Genomic DNA, 15,047 nt, shown 5'->3' with positions numbered 1-15,047 from the left:
GATACTGTGGCCTGGGGTATGGCGAGAAGTGAGGGGCCTCTGCTCGGCCCACTCCCCACCCAGGGCGCATGCCACAGCCATTAGCTGCTGTTTTCCCACTGTTAGTTTCAGTACCTGTCTGTTTGTTGGGCACCTGCTGCCCACAGGCCTGTTTGTGAGGCCCCAAAGAGCCCTGTCTTTGTTTAACTGCTAATTTATAGTAGTCATACCACTATTAATGATAAAAAGAATGTCCAAGCAGGAGAGGAGAGAAAGGGTGTCCCAAGCATGGGGCACAGCATGTGCAAAGGCCCAAAGGAGAGGCAGATAGATCCCAGCAGGCTGAACTGAAGGAGCAGAGAGGAAGAAGCAGCAGCCAGGGCCAGGACAACACGGTTGGGGGTGGGGGGAGCTACGGTCAGTGTGGACTTGAGCTTGAGGCCACCAAGACTCCTCAAGAGGAGTCTTGACAGCTGGCCCTGGGGGTCACCTAAGACCTGGATTGGTGGGCGAGGCTTGGGCAGAGATAGCACTGGCCATGGGCACGTTGGGAGCACCCACTGTGTGCCAGCCTGTTCCGAGTGCTTTCATGCATTTCTTCATTTAATTGTCACAGCGATTAGATTCTATTTTGGTTTCTAGTCTGAGGCCAAGAAAACTGAGGAAGGAGACTTGTCCCAGGTCACATGGGGTGTGGTTACAGAAGGTGGAGCCAGGACTTGGCCCCAGGCAGTGTGGCCCTTGACTTGGTCCAGGACAGAGGGATGTGCTTTGGTCACGCCCACTGGAAGGCGTGGCAGGCTGAAAATGGGTGGGCCAGATGCTGAGAATATTAGGCCCCAGGACCCAGGCCTGAGTGTCCCTGGCAGGCAGCCCCTTGCTGCACAATACCAAGGCTTTGCTGTCCCTCTCCGTGCTTAGCCTGCCTGCCCAAAAAGGATCTGTTGTTCCCGCTGGGGTTTAATTCATCTTCTTCAGCTCTGTTTCTCTTCATATGCCCTCCTTCCTCTCCTCTCTGGCCTCGCCAAATTCGGTGTTTAAAAATAATCCTCAAATCTGGGAACAGCAGTCCCCGGCTGACCCTGGGGGCAGGCCGCAGAGGCGTGCTTGACTCGTGATTGTGGATGCAGTCAGCTCAGGAGAGTCCCACTCCTCCAGAATGTTCTCACAGCAATTTGAGTTTTATTGTTGGCCACAAGCGACCATCATGGGCAGCTTACCAATTTTCAAAGAAATAGAACCTGGATGATAAATCTAATCTGTTCTGTGGTACATGTGCTTTCCGGCGGGCCTCCGGGGGCCCTGGATACTCCCACAGTGCTGGGAGGGGGAATACGTTTGGAGGCTGGGCTGGCCTCTCTGAGCCGCTGAGTGGCCATGTGACCTTGGGCAAGTCATTTCAACCTGTCTGAGCCTCAGTTTCCTTCTTCATGAGGTGGGAGTTTGATGCTCCACCTCCCCGGCTGATAGGGATTACCTGAGGGGACACGGTGGAAAGCCCGAGTCCAGTACACATGAAGAACTCAGCCAGCGAAAGCAGACCCCGGGCAGCCGCCACGGGGGCTGCAGCACCCAGAAGCAGAGCCTGGCGGGCGGGGCGGGGCGGAGCGGGGTGCTCACAACTTCCGGCCCTTATGCCCACTGCTGCTAGAGCAGCTTCCTGAAGATGTCACCTGTGTGTGTCCCAGATGGGGGTGCCTGACAGCATAACATGCCATCCTCACTCAAGCTCAAAGTCCCTGAGCCCAAGTCGCCCTCTGCTGACCCTACAGAGGGGCGGAGGGGATGGCTTTGGCCTTGTGAATGTCAGTGCTATTGATTGTGTGATCCCTCTCATGGAAACCTAACCGGGATCACAGCCACCAGCTGCTGAGCCATGGAGATTTTGATCAGCCAGGGATGGGGCGCTCTCTTCCAAGCTTTGCTGCCTCAGATGTTAAAAAGGGAATTTTATGTAACTTCCTGGGGGGTGGGTTTTCTTCTACAACAAATTCCGCCTTCAATTCTGGTACCAGAGCTGCCCTGGGAGCCTGGACAGGTAGGACAGGATCCCCCTAATCCAGAGACTCCGCACCCTGACCTTGGTCCAGCAGCCCTAGGAGTGGACAAGACACTGAACAGACCACAAGGAAAGCACCGCTGGACAGGGAACAGATGCAGCCACTGTGTGGGACCTGCACGCCCACAAACCAGGGAATCCCTTACAATAGGCCCTTACAGTCAGCTTCCCGAGATAGTCCCAAGGGCCTGGGGCCAGTGTTAGCTGGCTGAGAATTCTCACTCAGTCTCTGGGACTTTGGAGCCCAAGCTCTGTGGCCATGATCTCCATCTAGCCAGGTCCTGGCCCAGGACCCTCCTGAGTTGATAGAGTAGGCCCTGGGGGTATTATGCATGAGCCCAAGGTATTACAGGTGGGCATCCTTGCCCAGTGGACTGAGGGCAAGGACTCCCTTCCTTCCTAATCAGCAGTCAGTGAGTAGATTTTGAGAGAACCAATGAGTGAATAAATGAATTAATACATAAATGAAAGAAGAGATGGAAAACGATAGATCTCAGTGGAGAGACAAACTTCTTGTAGCTGATAGAATCAAGGCAGGCTTCCTGGAGGAGGTAGCATTAGAGCAGCTTCTAAAGGTGGTGCAGGATTTGGACTCACAGGAATGAGGGGAGGGCACCCAGGGTGTGAGTGACAACCCCGCATCCTATAGATGTAGGACTTTGTAGGGAGTGGGGGCCGCAGGAGAGAGGGCTGGGCACAAGGCAGAGGTGGACTCCTCTTCCCTCTGGCATTTATTGAACAAACTTACCAGCTCTTTGATTTGAGTCTTAGTTTTAAAAGTGGGGCAGCTCTACCCTACAGGGGCCAGAGGGTCTGAAGTCTGGAGACTCATCTTTGCCCTCAGCGGGCCTTAGCTTCCCCATCTGTAGAACGGGGCTACACTGGCAGGGGAGTCATCTCAGAGGACTTGTCATTCCACCATTCCACCATTCCACCTCTCCCCCCCAACCCCAGTGCATTTTCCAGGGCTGATCCCTAGGTTCCCCAATAGAAATCCTTTCCTAAGCACTTTCAAATGCTTTAATCTCTTTCATCCTCCCCGAGGGCCCTGAGGGAGGCGTGGAGGATGCCCAGGCTCAGAGCAATTAAGCAGATTATAGCCTGTGGGGCAGAGCAGGCTCAGGGGTGGGAGCAGAGAGCCCACAGGAAAGATAGGGTGGGACACAGTGTCCCCAGGAGTTATCATCGTGGTAAGGCATTTCAGCTTTATCCTTGGGTCTTGCCACCCATCCCCTCTTTTTAAATTCTGGCTCAAACTTCAGAAGGGCTCCTGGTACCCTCATGCCAACACACTGCCCGTGCCGCTGGTGAGAAGACTGGGACCCGAGAGCAGAACCAAGGTGAGATCCTGAGCTTCCTGACCTTGGCCTTGAGCCTGGCCCGGTCTCTTTGCTCTGAAGTCTCCAGCGTCTGGATCGCCCTGGTGGCTTCCTGCTCTGTCACTAAGCAGCATTCAGAGCCACCTTGGACTTGGCTGGTGTCCCTGCACTCTCCCCTGCCAGGCTGCCAGCTTCTGATAGTGAAGACAAGCCAGCTTATTGGTGGCTCCCGGAGCTCAGCCCCGGGGCCAGGCCTGAGCCGGGTGCCCTGGGACAGTCTGGGAAGTCAGAGGGGCCACAGCCTGGTCTGCGGTGCTCTTCCAAAGAGCCGCACTGCCGGTTCTGGCCTCACCTAAGACTACTCAGTTGTCACCTCCACAGTGAGGCCACCCAGACTGCCCTGCCTCAAGCAGCGCCCCCATCAGCGTGCTGCACTCCCCCTACCCACCTTGCTCTATCTCCCCTCCTCGATTGTTTTACTGTCATGAAACACACATAACATACAATTTACCATTTTAGCCCTTTGTAGGTGTACCTTTCAGTGGCATTAAGTACTGTCACTTCGTTGTGCAACAATCACCCCCGTCCATCTGCAGAACTTTCTCATCTTCCCAACCTGAAAGGGTTCCATTCAGCGCTCACTCCCCATGCCCCTCCCCCTGCCCCTGGTGACCACTGTTCTACTTCCCGCTTGTCTCGATGAATTTGACTATGCCAGGGACCTCGTGGAAGTGGAATCACACCGAATCTGTCCGTGTGTGACTGGCTTCTTTCACTCGGCCTAATGTCCTCAGGGTTCACCCGCGTTGTAGCAAGGGACAGGCCTTCCTTCCTCTTTAAGGCTGAGGGATATCCCATTGTGTGGGCAGACTACATTTTGGTTTATCCATCCACGGACACTTAGGATGTTTCCACCTTTCGGCTCTGTGAATTGTGCTGCTGCGGACCTTCTGGTCCCTGTTCTTCAGGGTGTGTCCCCAGGGGCCTCAGGGCATTTTAAACATTCATCTGTTTGTGTGCTGTCACTAGGGTGCCCACGGGGCAGGGACACTTTCTGTTTAGTTCACTGCTGTGTCTCTCATGCCTGGAAGGTGGCTGGCCGGGCTCACACCTGCAGAGGGGTTGATGAAAGCCAGAGGTAGCGACACAGCAGGGAGATGGGGTCCTGTGAGCCCCGGAGGGTCAGGAGCTCCCCCCAGGCCCCTTGCTTGAGTCAGTCAGCTGTTCTCAGTCCCCCCTGGCTCACCCTGCCCACCGGCCTGGCCTGCCCTTCGGTTATTTCCACCGCCCTAGCCACCCATCCTTTGATTAAGTCTCATTTTGCTGTGAAAAGAAAAGGAGGTGACAGTTGACTGGTGGGGGAAGGTCATTCATTCCAGAAAGGAAATTGGATGCCGTGTTTCCATCCACCACCGCCCAGCGCCTGCTCCCAGCAAACTCGCTTCCCTGCCCACCCTGTGTCCCCCGCTGTGGGCAGCACAGCCAGTGCCTGTCCCCCGCCACCGCCGACAGGCAGCCCATACCAGCCTCTCCGGGTTTCGTTAAACAGGCAGCTCTGGACGGACCGATGCAAGCCAAACGATGACCAGTTGTGGCCAGCAGTCCTTGAACGTGCTCACCGTCCTCTCGCTGCTGATCTCCACAGGTAGAGCCTCCACGGGAGGGGGTGAGGAGGGCAGGGAGTCCCTTCCCAGGTCCCTGCCAGCCCAGCCAGGGTTCTGGGTGCTGACTGGGGGTGCCCCCAGTCCCTGGCCCCACTGGCATCCCCCTCATGAGGAGCTGCTGTTCAGTGCCACACAATGACACCCTACTGTGTGCTGCACCCCATGCACCAGCCCAGGAGCGAGGCTGAGACATCCTCTCGGACACTGGTGGGGTGGAGGGGTGAGTTAACAATGGCTGCCAGCCAGCCTGGGAGAGGACTGTACTTGAATTCTCTCCCCGACTCCTGAGGATACCGAGGCTCAGAGAGGGAGCTGGCTAGCCTGAGACAACACAGCATGTGAGGGGCTGGGATTTGAACCACGGCAGCATGACGCTGGGGCCCCACCGCCCAGTGCCCACCAGCCTCCTAGGCCACCCCATGCCTGGCCTCAGCTGGGCTTGCAGGTGGGCCTTCACTCACCTGTTTATGGGGTTGGGCAGAAACCAAGCCCTTCAGCTTCTCCCAAGTCGGGCCAGCTGAGCAGAGAAGCAGCCCTCATCCCAACAGCGAGGTGGCCCCGGGCAAGGCCTGGCTGGCTTAGCCCTGACCTGACCCAGGCACCTCCTCTCTGTCTCTATCTCCCTGTCTCTGTCTTTCTCTCCATCTTTCTGTCCCTGTCTGTTTCTCCATCTCTGTCTCTCCTTTCCTCCGTCTCTCTTTTCCTCTCTGTCTCCTTGTCTCTTCCTCTGTTTCTTTGTCCCTCTCATTCTCTTCCTCTTCCCTCCCTGTCCTCTTCCCTCACCTTCTCTCTCTTTCTCTTCTTCTGTCTCTCTTGTTTCTTTCTTTGTCTCTCTCCCTGTGTCTCTCTCTCTGTACGCCCTCATGCCCCCTTGCTCATTTCCTGCCTTCAGCAGGCCGTTCCCCTAGTCTAGGTGGTCCCAATCCAAGCCGACCAACTGGCATCTCCTGCAGCGCTTCCTGCTCCCCACCCCCACCCCCAGCCCACCCCCAGCCTAGCCTTTCTACTCAGAAAGTCTGCTGAGGGGTCCAAGAACCTACATTTCCTACCAGTCCACAGAGGCAGCAAAATGCGGCAGTCCACACTTTGAGACCACTGCTCAGGGCCTCAGTTTTTTCCTCTGTACAATGGGAGTACATGGGATTAAATGAGAAGGTGTGCTCTCCTGGGTTATTTTAGTGACCTCTGCATCCCATGAGAGGCCTTCTGTTTCCCAAGGTGGAAGCTGAGAAGGGGGTCTGGGGCCCTCCTCCCACAGTGGTCATGTCCATCTTCACAGAAGCAGGTGCTGGACATGGGGCAGGGGCACAGGATTTCACAAGGTTGCCCAGGCCACCAACGGGCCAGCCCAGCCCAGCTGGGACTCCCCTCAGACAGCCCGGGTGGACAGCAGGCGCTGTGTGGGCTGCATCCTAATCCTCTCTCCTGGAGACGGAGCTTTCAGTTAGCTGGAGGAGTTTGTGCAAAACCAGACCTTTGTGGTCGGAGAAATGAATTCAGCCGACGGTCCCTTTCAGTGATACAAATTAGATACAGCGATCCCTTTTATGAAGATACTAATTAAGCCCGAGACAGAAGCTCCAGGTTTTTCCATTGTTATATTTGCTCAGGCTTTCTCTCCCGTTTATCACCATCGGCCCTCCTGGCAAACACCATCCTGAGTTGGCAGCAGCGTCAGTGGCTGAATAGGGGCCAGGCCAGCTGTCACTGGGAGGTGGGGGGTGCCAGGGCAGGCTCCTGGGAACCATCAGGTCCAGGGCACTGCGTTAGTAGGACCAGGCTATGAAGGGGTGCCCTTCCTCCACAAGGGGACCGGTTCTTGCACCCTTGCTGCTCACCGCTCCCCAGGCCAGCCCAGACTTGTCAGCAGGTCCCCCCCAGACCACACAGCGGCACAGGTTGTTAAGGCCAGTGACAGTGGTGTGGAGGGGGCTCCCACAGCTGCACAGGCCTGGGTGGATTCCTGCTCTGCCACCACTGTCCAGCCCAGGCAGGTCACTGTATGTCTCTGAGCCTCTGTTTCTGCCTCTGTTAAGTGGGATCTCAGACCTGCCCGCTAGAGTAGCCAAGTAGATACAGTGAGATAGAGCCAGTGAGGCCAGACTCAGTGCTTCCCAGTGGAGCACCTGCTGTGCGCAGAGCTGCTAGAGAGAGCCCTTGGAGGATTCAGATAGAGCCCTGCCCACAAGGAGCCCCCAGTCCCAAAGGGAGGCGATGAGGGGCCAGAAGAGCCTTCCTGACAAAGGTGAGGCTTGCACTGGACCCTCCAGGGAAAGATGAGGCAAGCAGGACTCCAGGACAGACCCAGCAGGCCCCGCCCCTGGTGCCTACGGCTTGGTGAAGGACCCCACCGAGCTAGTGACTCTGTTTTCCAGTCTTGTCCGCACATTTCCGGGTCTGTGAGCCGTACACGGACCACAAAGGCCACTACCACTTTGGCTTCCACTGCCCTCGGCTCTCGGATAACAAGACCTTCATCCTCTGCTGTCATCATAACAACACGGTGTTCAAATACTGCTGCAACGAGACCGAGTTCCAGGCGGTGATGCAGGCAAACCTCACGGCGGGCTCCGAGGGCTACACGCACAAGTAAGTGCCACGCTGCTGCCACACACGCCCTGCCTTGGGCACCCATCAAGGCAGGTGCCAACCAAACACCCCAGCTCCTGGGGCGGTTGTTGGGTAAGGATGGGTGGGCCTGGGAGGAACCTTGGGAAGTACGGGAGACCAGGTTTTCTGGCCTGGTCTTTCCTAGGAGCTTTGGTCTTTCCATCTGGGAAGTGGGCACATATGCCTGCCTCTTAGAGCTGCTGCACAGTTGAATGAGGTCAAGTATGTGGAAGGCTTTTAGGCAAAAAATGCTTAGGCCTGGAATCCACAGGACCCAAGTTCCTTCCTTCATTCATTATTTGTTCAACAAATGTTGATTTGTTGAACTCTGGACCCAGAGATTAATCCTATACAGCCTCTTTCCTTACGGTGATTAAGACGTGAGGACAGGGCCCTGATGGAGGGGACTGCAATGAGTGTAAAGAAAGCGCTGTTTTAAGAGAGAAGCGGTGAGAATGTGCTAAGATTGAAGCAGCATGCATTTCTCTCATTATGAGTGAAACTGAGCATCTTTTCACAGGTTTGAGAGCCATTTGTATTTCTTTTACTGTGAGCTAGCTGTGGGTGTCCTTTGTCATTTTCCTATGGAATTTTGGGCCATTTTCTTATTTATTTACGCAAACTCTTTATAGATGAAGGAAATATGCATTACAAATATTTTCTCAGTGTGTCTTTGCACTTGTGATGCTTTTTTTTCTCGTGCTTTCTATTTTTTTTTTTTTTTTTTTGAGAGTAAGAGGAAGGAAGAGAGAAAGAGAAAGCATCAACTTGTTCCACTTAGTTGTGCCACTGATTTCTTCTCACATGTGTTCTGTCTGGGGCTTGAATCGGTGACCTTGGGGGTAAGCTAGAGATCCCGGGATCTAGATGGTGACCTTGTTGCTCCGGGATGACGCTCTATCCACTGCATCACTGGCCAGGGCTCGTGCTTAATTTTTCATTTTTTACAATCAAGTCATATCAAATTTTGTTTTTCTTGTATGTTCTCTGGCTTTTATATCCTACTGAGAAAGTCTTTCTCTACCCTGAGAGCATTAAAAATTCTTTTAAACTTCTTTTATGTTTTTAATTTTTTTGCCTTCAAATCTTTGTCAGAAATTTATTTGGATGTAAGCTGCGAGATAGGAATCAAACTTTTTTTTTTCCCCAAATGGATAGACAGTTGTCTCAACGCCACTTGCTGAATTGTCCATCTTTCCCCCACTGGTGTGAAATGCAAATTTATCAGATCCTATAATATATTAAATTTGAGTATTAAAGAATTAAGTACTAAATATTAAGTATGAAGCAGATCCATTGGTCTTTCTATCCATATGCTAGCACCACACTATGGTCACTACTATGTGCCTTTAATATGTTTTAAAGTCTTCTTGGTCTATTTCCCGGGGCTCATTTGTTATAGAAACTCTAGAACTAGCTTGCATAGTACTTTCTCCCCTAAAAAAATATCCTGTTAGTATTTTTTACTGAGATTGGGTTGAATTCATAGAGTAATTCAAGGAGAATCGACTTTTCATGATGCTGAATATTCCTATCCAAGACCATGTATGCCTTCCCATTTGTTCAAACTGTCTTTCATAGTATTTTGGAGTTTTCTTCATATAGATATTGTACCTTTCACATTTTTCCCCTACTTATTTCTTTTTAGGCTATTATAAATAGGGTCTTTTCTCCCACTAACTCTTCTAAGTAACTATTGTTCAGGTCAAGACGTAATGATTTCTATATATGAATTTCATACGCAGCCACCTTACTAAAATTTCTTGTCTTTGTCATATATTTTCAGTTGTTTCTCTTAGGCTTAATTATGCCATTTGCAAACAAGGATAACTACTTCCTGTTTTCCAATTTTTGTACCTCACTTGTTTTTCTTGTCCGATCATGTTGACACGTATCTGTAACACAGTCTTTAAAATTGTCAGGTGTTCTTATCTTCTTCTATTTAATGAGGATGCTTCAGATATTTTCCTAATAACTCTTGAGGCTGATTCTCAGAGTAAATACACACACACACACACACACACACACACACACACACACACACAGTTGTCCCTCGCCATATTGTGGTTCACTTTTCACGGTCTCACAGTATCGCAGATTTTTAAAGTATATTTATCTAATTTTGTATCATGGATTTTTTGTTATAACGTGGGATTTTGCAATATATAGGCATTTTTATATATTTATTATTTTAATTATTTTTGTGGTAAAATGAGCGTTTTCTAGCCTAAAAAATTGAAAACAATATAAAAAGAGTGTGGGAAAGGTTTCTAAGAGTGTGGGAAGGGTTTATAAAGCCTTAAAAAATATATAAATAATAAAATAAATACAAGGTTGATACTTCATGGATTTTCACCTGTTGCAGGGGGTTCTGGAACCTAATCCCTGCAACAGATGAAGACCACTGTGTGTGTGTGTGTGTGTGTGTGTGTGTATACACATATATATTTTTTGTTTTTTCATAGTAAGGAGAAGTCCACTTGGAAGATATGTTTGTTGAGTGACTGTTGAAGGGATTTGTGGCACCACTGGGAGGTGGTGGGGTGGAGGTCTAAGTCCCAATCTCTGTTTGATGTTGGGACGTGAATGGTTTGCCACCACACCATGCTCACTTGGGGAAGTCACCCCTTCCCTTTGGTCAGGCAGGAGATTTGACTGTGGTCCAGTCTTTCCTCCTCTCGCTGTGGCCAGCTCCCCCCAGCCTTCCTTCCTCAAATGCATGGGTGAATATCTTCCCATCTGTTCAGGCCTTAGAATAATTCTGTCTGTGAAGTCATTCAGCGAGGCCTGCTCGGCACAAGGGCTGGAATCAGGCCCGGAATCTGACCCAAACCTTTTATAAAAGCAATGACTGATTCCCTGAGGGAGGACAGTAGTGCTAGGACTGGGGCGAGGACCCAGAAAATGTTGTCGTTGCTGACCAAAAGCCAGACAGAAGACAGGAGCTTGGCCAGACAGCCAGACTTCTCCAAGGCTCTGGCGACGGGGGTCTGGGAAGCCCACGGATTTCTATAATTCACACGTGCACACAGGATCTCACATGGAGCATTTCATCATCTCCGCACAGTGGGCCCCGGCCGCACTGATGAAGAGCTGGACCACAAAATACAGCCCTTCCCTCAGGGAGCGTGGAAATCCTGAGGATCCGAGGTTTAGTTCAGTTCTCATTCTTGAAGTTCAGAGGGCACGATGGAGGGTGCAGCAGGGGATAGGCTCTCCTCCCCCGAAGTCACCCATACTCCACACACTTGACACCCAAGGAAGATGAAGCTTGCAGAGGTTGAATAACATGCCTGATTGAGGCAGCCGGTCAGTGGTGGAGCCAAGAGCCAGCCCAGGTCTGGAGGAGGCCGATTTGAGCAGAAGCAAAAAACAGGAATCTCCACAGCAGCTCCAGTGACATCTGGGCCAGATCCTTCCCTGTGGGGGCTGCCTGTGCCTTCCTGGCCCCACCCAGAGCCCTGGCTGTGACAATCAACCATGTCTCCTGATGATGCCAAGTATGGGTGCAGGGTACCCCATCCCAAGGGGAGAGCCACTGCTCTGAGGGGATTCCTCCTTCCTTGTTCTCCACTAAGCACCACCACCCCCACTACCTTGTGTCCCAGGAGGGAGAAGTGTACTCAACTCCATGTATCTGAAATTCTAGGAAGGTGGGAGCCAAACAGCCCAGACAGATGAGCATTTCCAGGCAGAGTTCTCTGCTGCCTCAATGTCAAGAGCAAGGGGAACCATGGGGGCGGGCAGCAGGGTCTGCAAGGCTTGGACTTTCTCCTGAGGGTGCCGAGGGGCCCTGAGGGCTTTAGGCTGGGATTGTGTTTGTGAGTGGTGCATGGTGCATGGGACAAAGGATCTAGGACATTGCAGAAGCAAGACAGAGGCCCTGCTGAGTGGAGGGGAGGCAGGGTTACCCAGGAGATGACCAATCGGAGTTCAGATCAGACCCTGAAAACCTCCACCCAGCTGTTTGATCTCAAGGACCCTGGGGAAAAGGCCTGAGCCCAAAGCTGGACCAGGGTCCAGTGTCTATATGGAGTGTGTAGCGGGGGTGGGGGGAACAACTGGAGATGACCAGTGGAGAGGGAAGAAAGAGGGCTGATCCCTGGAGCTCTGCTTGGGATGGGTCAGTGAACCAGGTGGGACAGGCCTGCAAGGCTGGCAGGTCCCAGGTGGCCGTGGGTGTGCAAGGGGAGCCAGGAGCATCTACTTCTGGGACTGTCCAGCCCTTTGAGATTCTGGATTAGTCATCTTCTGGGTAAGACACCTGTGTTGTGCCATTAATCCTCACAGCTACTGTGAGAAGAAGGAAGACCTGAGGCCCAGGCTGGAGCAGTTCCATTCTAGATGCAGTCAAGACCTGAGGGACACTGCCGGGACCCTTGTTCTGGTCATTGGCTCCGCCACCCTCGATGCATCTAGAAAGCCAGGGCTGACTGAGGCTGGGGAAAGCACCAGATCTCAGCCAAGAGGCTGGATCCCAGACAGGGTAGCTCCTGCCGACCACCTGTCCAGATGGATCAAGGCAGCCATGACCCAGGTCAGGGCTTTATGAAGATGGCAAGGGCTTCCTGGTGCCCCACCCCCACCCCCCGCCAGTGAATCAGCCAGGAGGCAGACAGGAGACAGAGAAAGCAGAGTGCATCTGATGACTTATTTAGTTGTGTTTTCTGGAGGAATGGAATGGTGTGTTTGGTTCCAGATGCCTGGGGAAAGGCAGGCCGAGCGAGGGAAGCTGCCCCACCAAGGCCACGGACGGGCAAGGTGCTACTTCCATCCACACGGGCAGAGGGGCCCTTGGTGTTCAGAACAAGCATACTACAGAAGCTGCCCACAGTGTCTACCCAGGGCCCTGCATGAGCAGTAGGAGCGTCTGTCCTGGGCATGAAGTGGGACGGGGCATGACAGGGCATGAGGGGCTAGTGGTCAGCTCTTTCTGGAGACAGGGAATGTCTCTCTGGCACAGGGAGCACGAGTGGAGTCTTGTGCAATATGTGGGTGTTCCCTCGCCAGGCAGATGGGCTTCAGGGGCTGGGCGCGTGGGAGAGAGCTTCTAGGACTGCAAAGAACCCTCCGAGGCCTCAGAGGGTGGTGGTGGTGGGGGGGGTGAGTTGTCACTCTCCCCTGTCCGCACATGAAAGCTCTTCCCCTAACGCTGTCCTTTCCCAGTGCCCAGAAGTACTCCAGCCATGCTGATGGCCAATGACTGGCAGTCGGCTGGCCGGGCCTATGGACCCGAGAAACCCGGTGCTCTGGGCTTCCCCGCCTGGGCCTGTCCTGCAGGCCTAACGTCTCCCCTCAGCACAGTCAGGCTCTGAGTCCAGCCCCTGAGTGGGGTCAGAATCTTCCGATAATCTTATCAGACGCTCATCGCCATTAAGCCGTTAGGCATAAAACCTATACACACTGGCAGCCTTGGAAAGACTGAGGTTCTAGACTCAGTGTTTCCTCATCTGATTATACTCTCTCAGCACAGGGATGGGAGACAAGTGAACGTTTATGAGCGCTTAGGGCAACGCGAGGGGCCTCGCACTAACGCCATTGATCCATGTAGAGGTGTTATCTATAAGGAAGGTCCCACGAGCCCCATTATGCCGGGGCTGAGTCTCAGAGAGGGTGAAAGCTTGCCTGTAGTCACAAAGCACACAGGCGGCAGAGCAGGGCAGGGCTCAGTCATGCTGTGAAAGTGAGCAGCCCCGGATTCGCTGGGGCCCTAGCATCCCTAGGCTTATTGTTGGTTCACAGCCTGTCTCTTTTGAGTCACTTGTGGCTCTGTGCATGGAGCATTCTGGGACTCAGCTGACCAGGCAGTCCCCATCAGGGTAGGATATCCCCATCGGGGTAGGATGTCCCCATAGCAGAGGGAAAAAACTGATGGTCAAATCACAGGGTGACTCCCTCTCAGAAGCAGCCAGGACATTTCTGCTATTGTTTTTGTTTGTTTGTGTTTTGTTTTTTTGGCCAAAGCACATCACTTGGCCAAACCTATTCCCAACGGGGTGGAAAGAGGCATAAGATGGATCCCGGGGGCAGGCCTGCAAGGAGGGACAGTGAGTACAGTGGTCTATAGTACATTGGCCCCAAAGCCCATGCTCTTCCTGTGCACTGGACAACCTCAGCCTTGCTGTGTGACCTTGGGCTAGTCACTTTGCCTTTCTGGGCCTAGATCATTGAGCATTCCATCGACGCCTTAATCATAGGACCAGCACTCTCTGGGCCCTTTCTCCTCCACACCCTGTGTTATCTTATTAAACCTCATCATCACACCCACACCTAAGGAGCGCTGTTGTCCCCATTTTACAGATGGGGAAAGTAGAGCTCGGTTCCCAAGATCACAGAGAGAGCATTTTGCAGAGCTGGTATTCGCATTCACGCAGCCCTGCCTTCTCGGGCTGAGAATTTAGTCACCAGATCAGCTTGCCGCACTGACCAGCTGGCCGCCTCGCAGGAGGGCTTGATGCTGGGACACTTTAGGTGAGGTGGATCGAGCAAATGTTCTCGTTCTGACCCAGCAGCTTTGGGGACTCACCTACTCCATCCTCACTGGAATAGCCTGTGGGGTGGTGACCGGGCTTCTACCTGGTCGCAGCTGCTCCTCTGGCTGACCTACCTGCTCCAGACCCCGGAAGGTATTTGGTGAGATTCCTCCATCAGAAGTTTCATTTACTAGTTTTGGGAAACACCAAAAGCATTTGAATCAATAAATGTCCCAAAATAGAATGAAGAACTGTAGCTTTGGCTGGCTTCACATCTTGCCCCATCAAACAGCCTCTATTTTAACTTTTGCCCTTTAAAACACACACACACTCAAAAAAGACCCCTGCATTTGGATGGAATTAATTTCCAGATCACATTTTTAAAATTAAATGTAAAAACCAAGATGCTCCCAGCCAGCCAATAACCATGGATCCAGCTGACCACAGAAGACAGGAGAACTGCCTGGGGCCGGTGTCCACGTCCTGGGCTTCCTGGCCAGTGGCCACCTCCAGGGTGGGCTCCCTTGCAGAGAAGTGGGCTTCAGCGAAGGGAGCACCTCCTGCTGGTGCGCCCCTCACTTCTCTGGGCTGGGAGGGCGATGAGGTCTGTGCCAGTCACAGCGAGCAGCACCCAGCAGGCCCAGCAGCCCCCCACACGTGGGGACAGGGACATGATGAGATGCTGGATCGGGGGATGGGAAGCCATCTCTAGTTCCTGCTGGAAGGTGTGCCGGGACAAGTGGGCACACGGCACAGGTGTGGGAGCATCCCTGGACATTTGTCCTGGACTTGACCTTGGGATTTCCCCAAGATTCTGCACAGTCTGAGGTCAGACAGACCCGGGTCCAAATCCCAGTAGAGCCCCCTTCCAGCTGTGTAGCCTTTGGCAAGTGACTTTGTCTCTCTGGGTTTATTTTTTCATCTGTAAATCTGCGAGACTGGC

General features: G+C 52.9%; 1 protein-coding gene across 2 annotated transcripts in view; it reads left to right on the top strand.

Annotated features, from left to right (window-relative positions):
* The window catches only part of SHISAL1 (shisa like 1), a 119,000-nt gene that overhangs the window by 80,315 nt on the left and 23,638 nt on the right, over positions 1-15,047 (top strand). For both annotated transcript variants that reach the window (XM_066358628.1, XM_066358627.1), the window contains exons 2-3: positions 4,907-5,002; positions 7,397-7,610. In XM_066358628.1, coding sequence (XP_066214725.1) covers positions 4,939-5,002; positions 7,397-7,610 — 278 coding nt within the window. In that variant the 5' untranslated portion in view covers positions 4,907-4,938. The remainder of the gene's footprint in view (positions 1-4,906; positions 5,003-7,396; positions 7,611-15,047) is intronic.

Source organism: Saccopteryx leptura, chromosome 1 (genome assembly GCF_036850995.1).
Source record: "Saccopteryx leptura isolate mSacLep1 chromosome 1, mSacLep1_pri_phased_curated, whole genome shotgun sequence".
Lineage (NCBI taxonomy): Eukaryota > Metazoa > Chordata > Mammalia > Chiroptera > Emballonuridae > Saccopteryx > Saccopteryx leptura.
The sequence above is the reverse complement of the archived record's forward strand: the minus strand, read 5'-3'. Positions and strand labels throughout refer to the sequence as shown.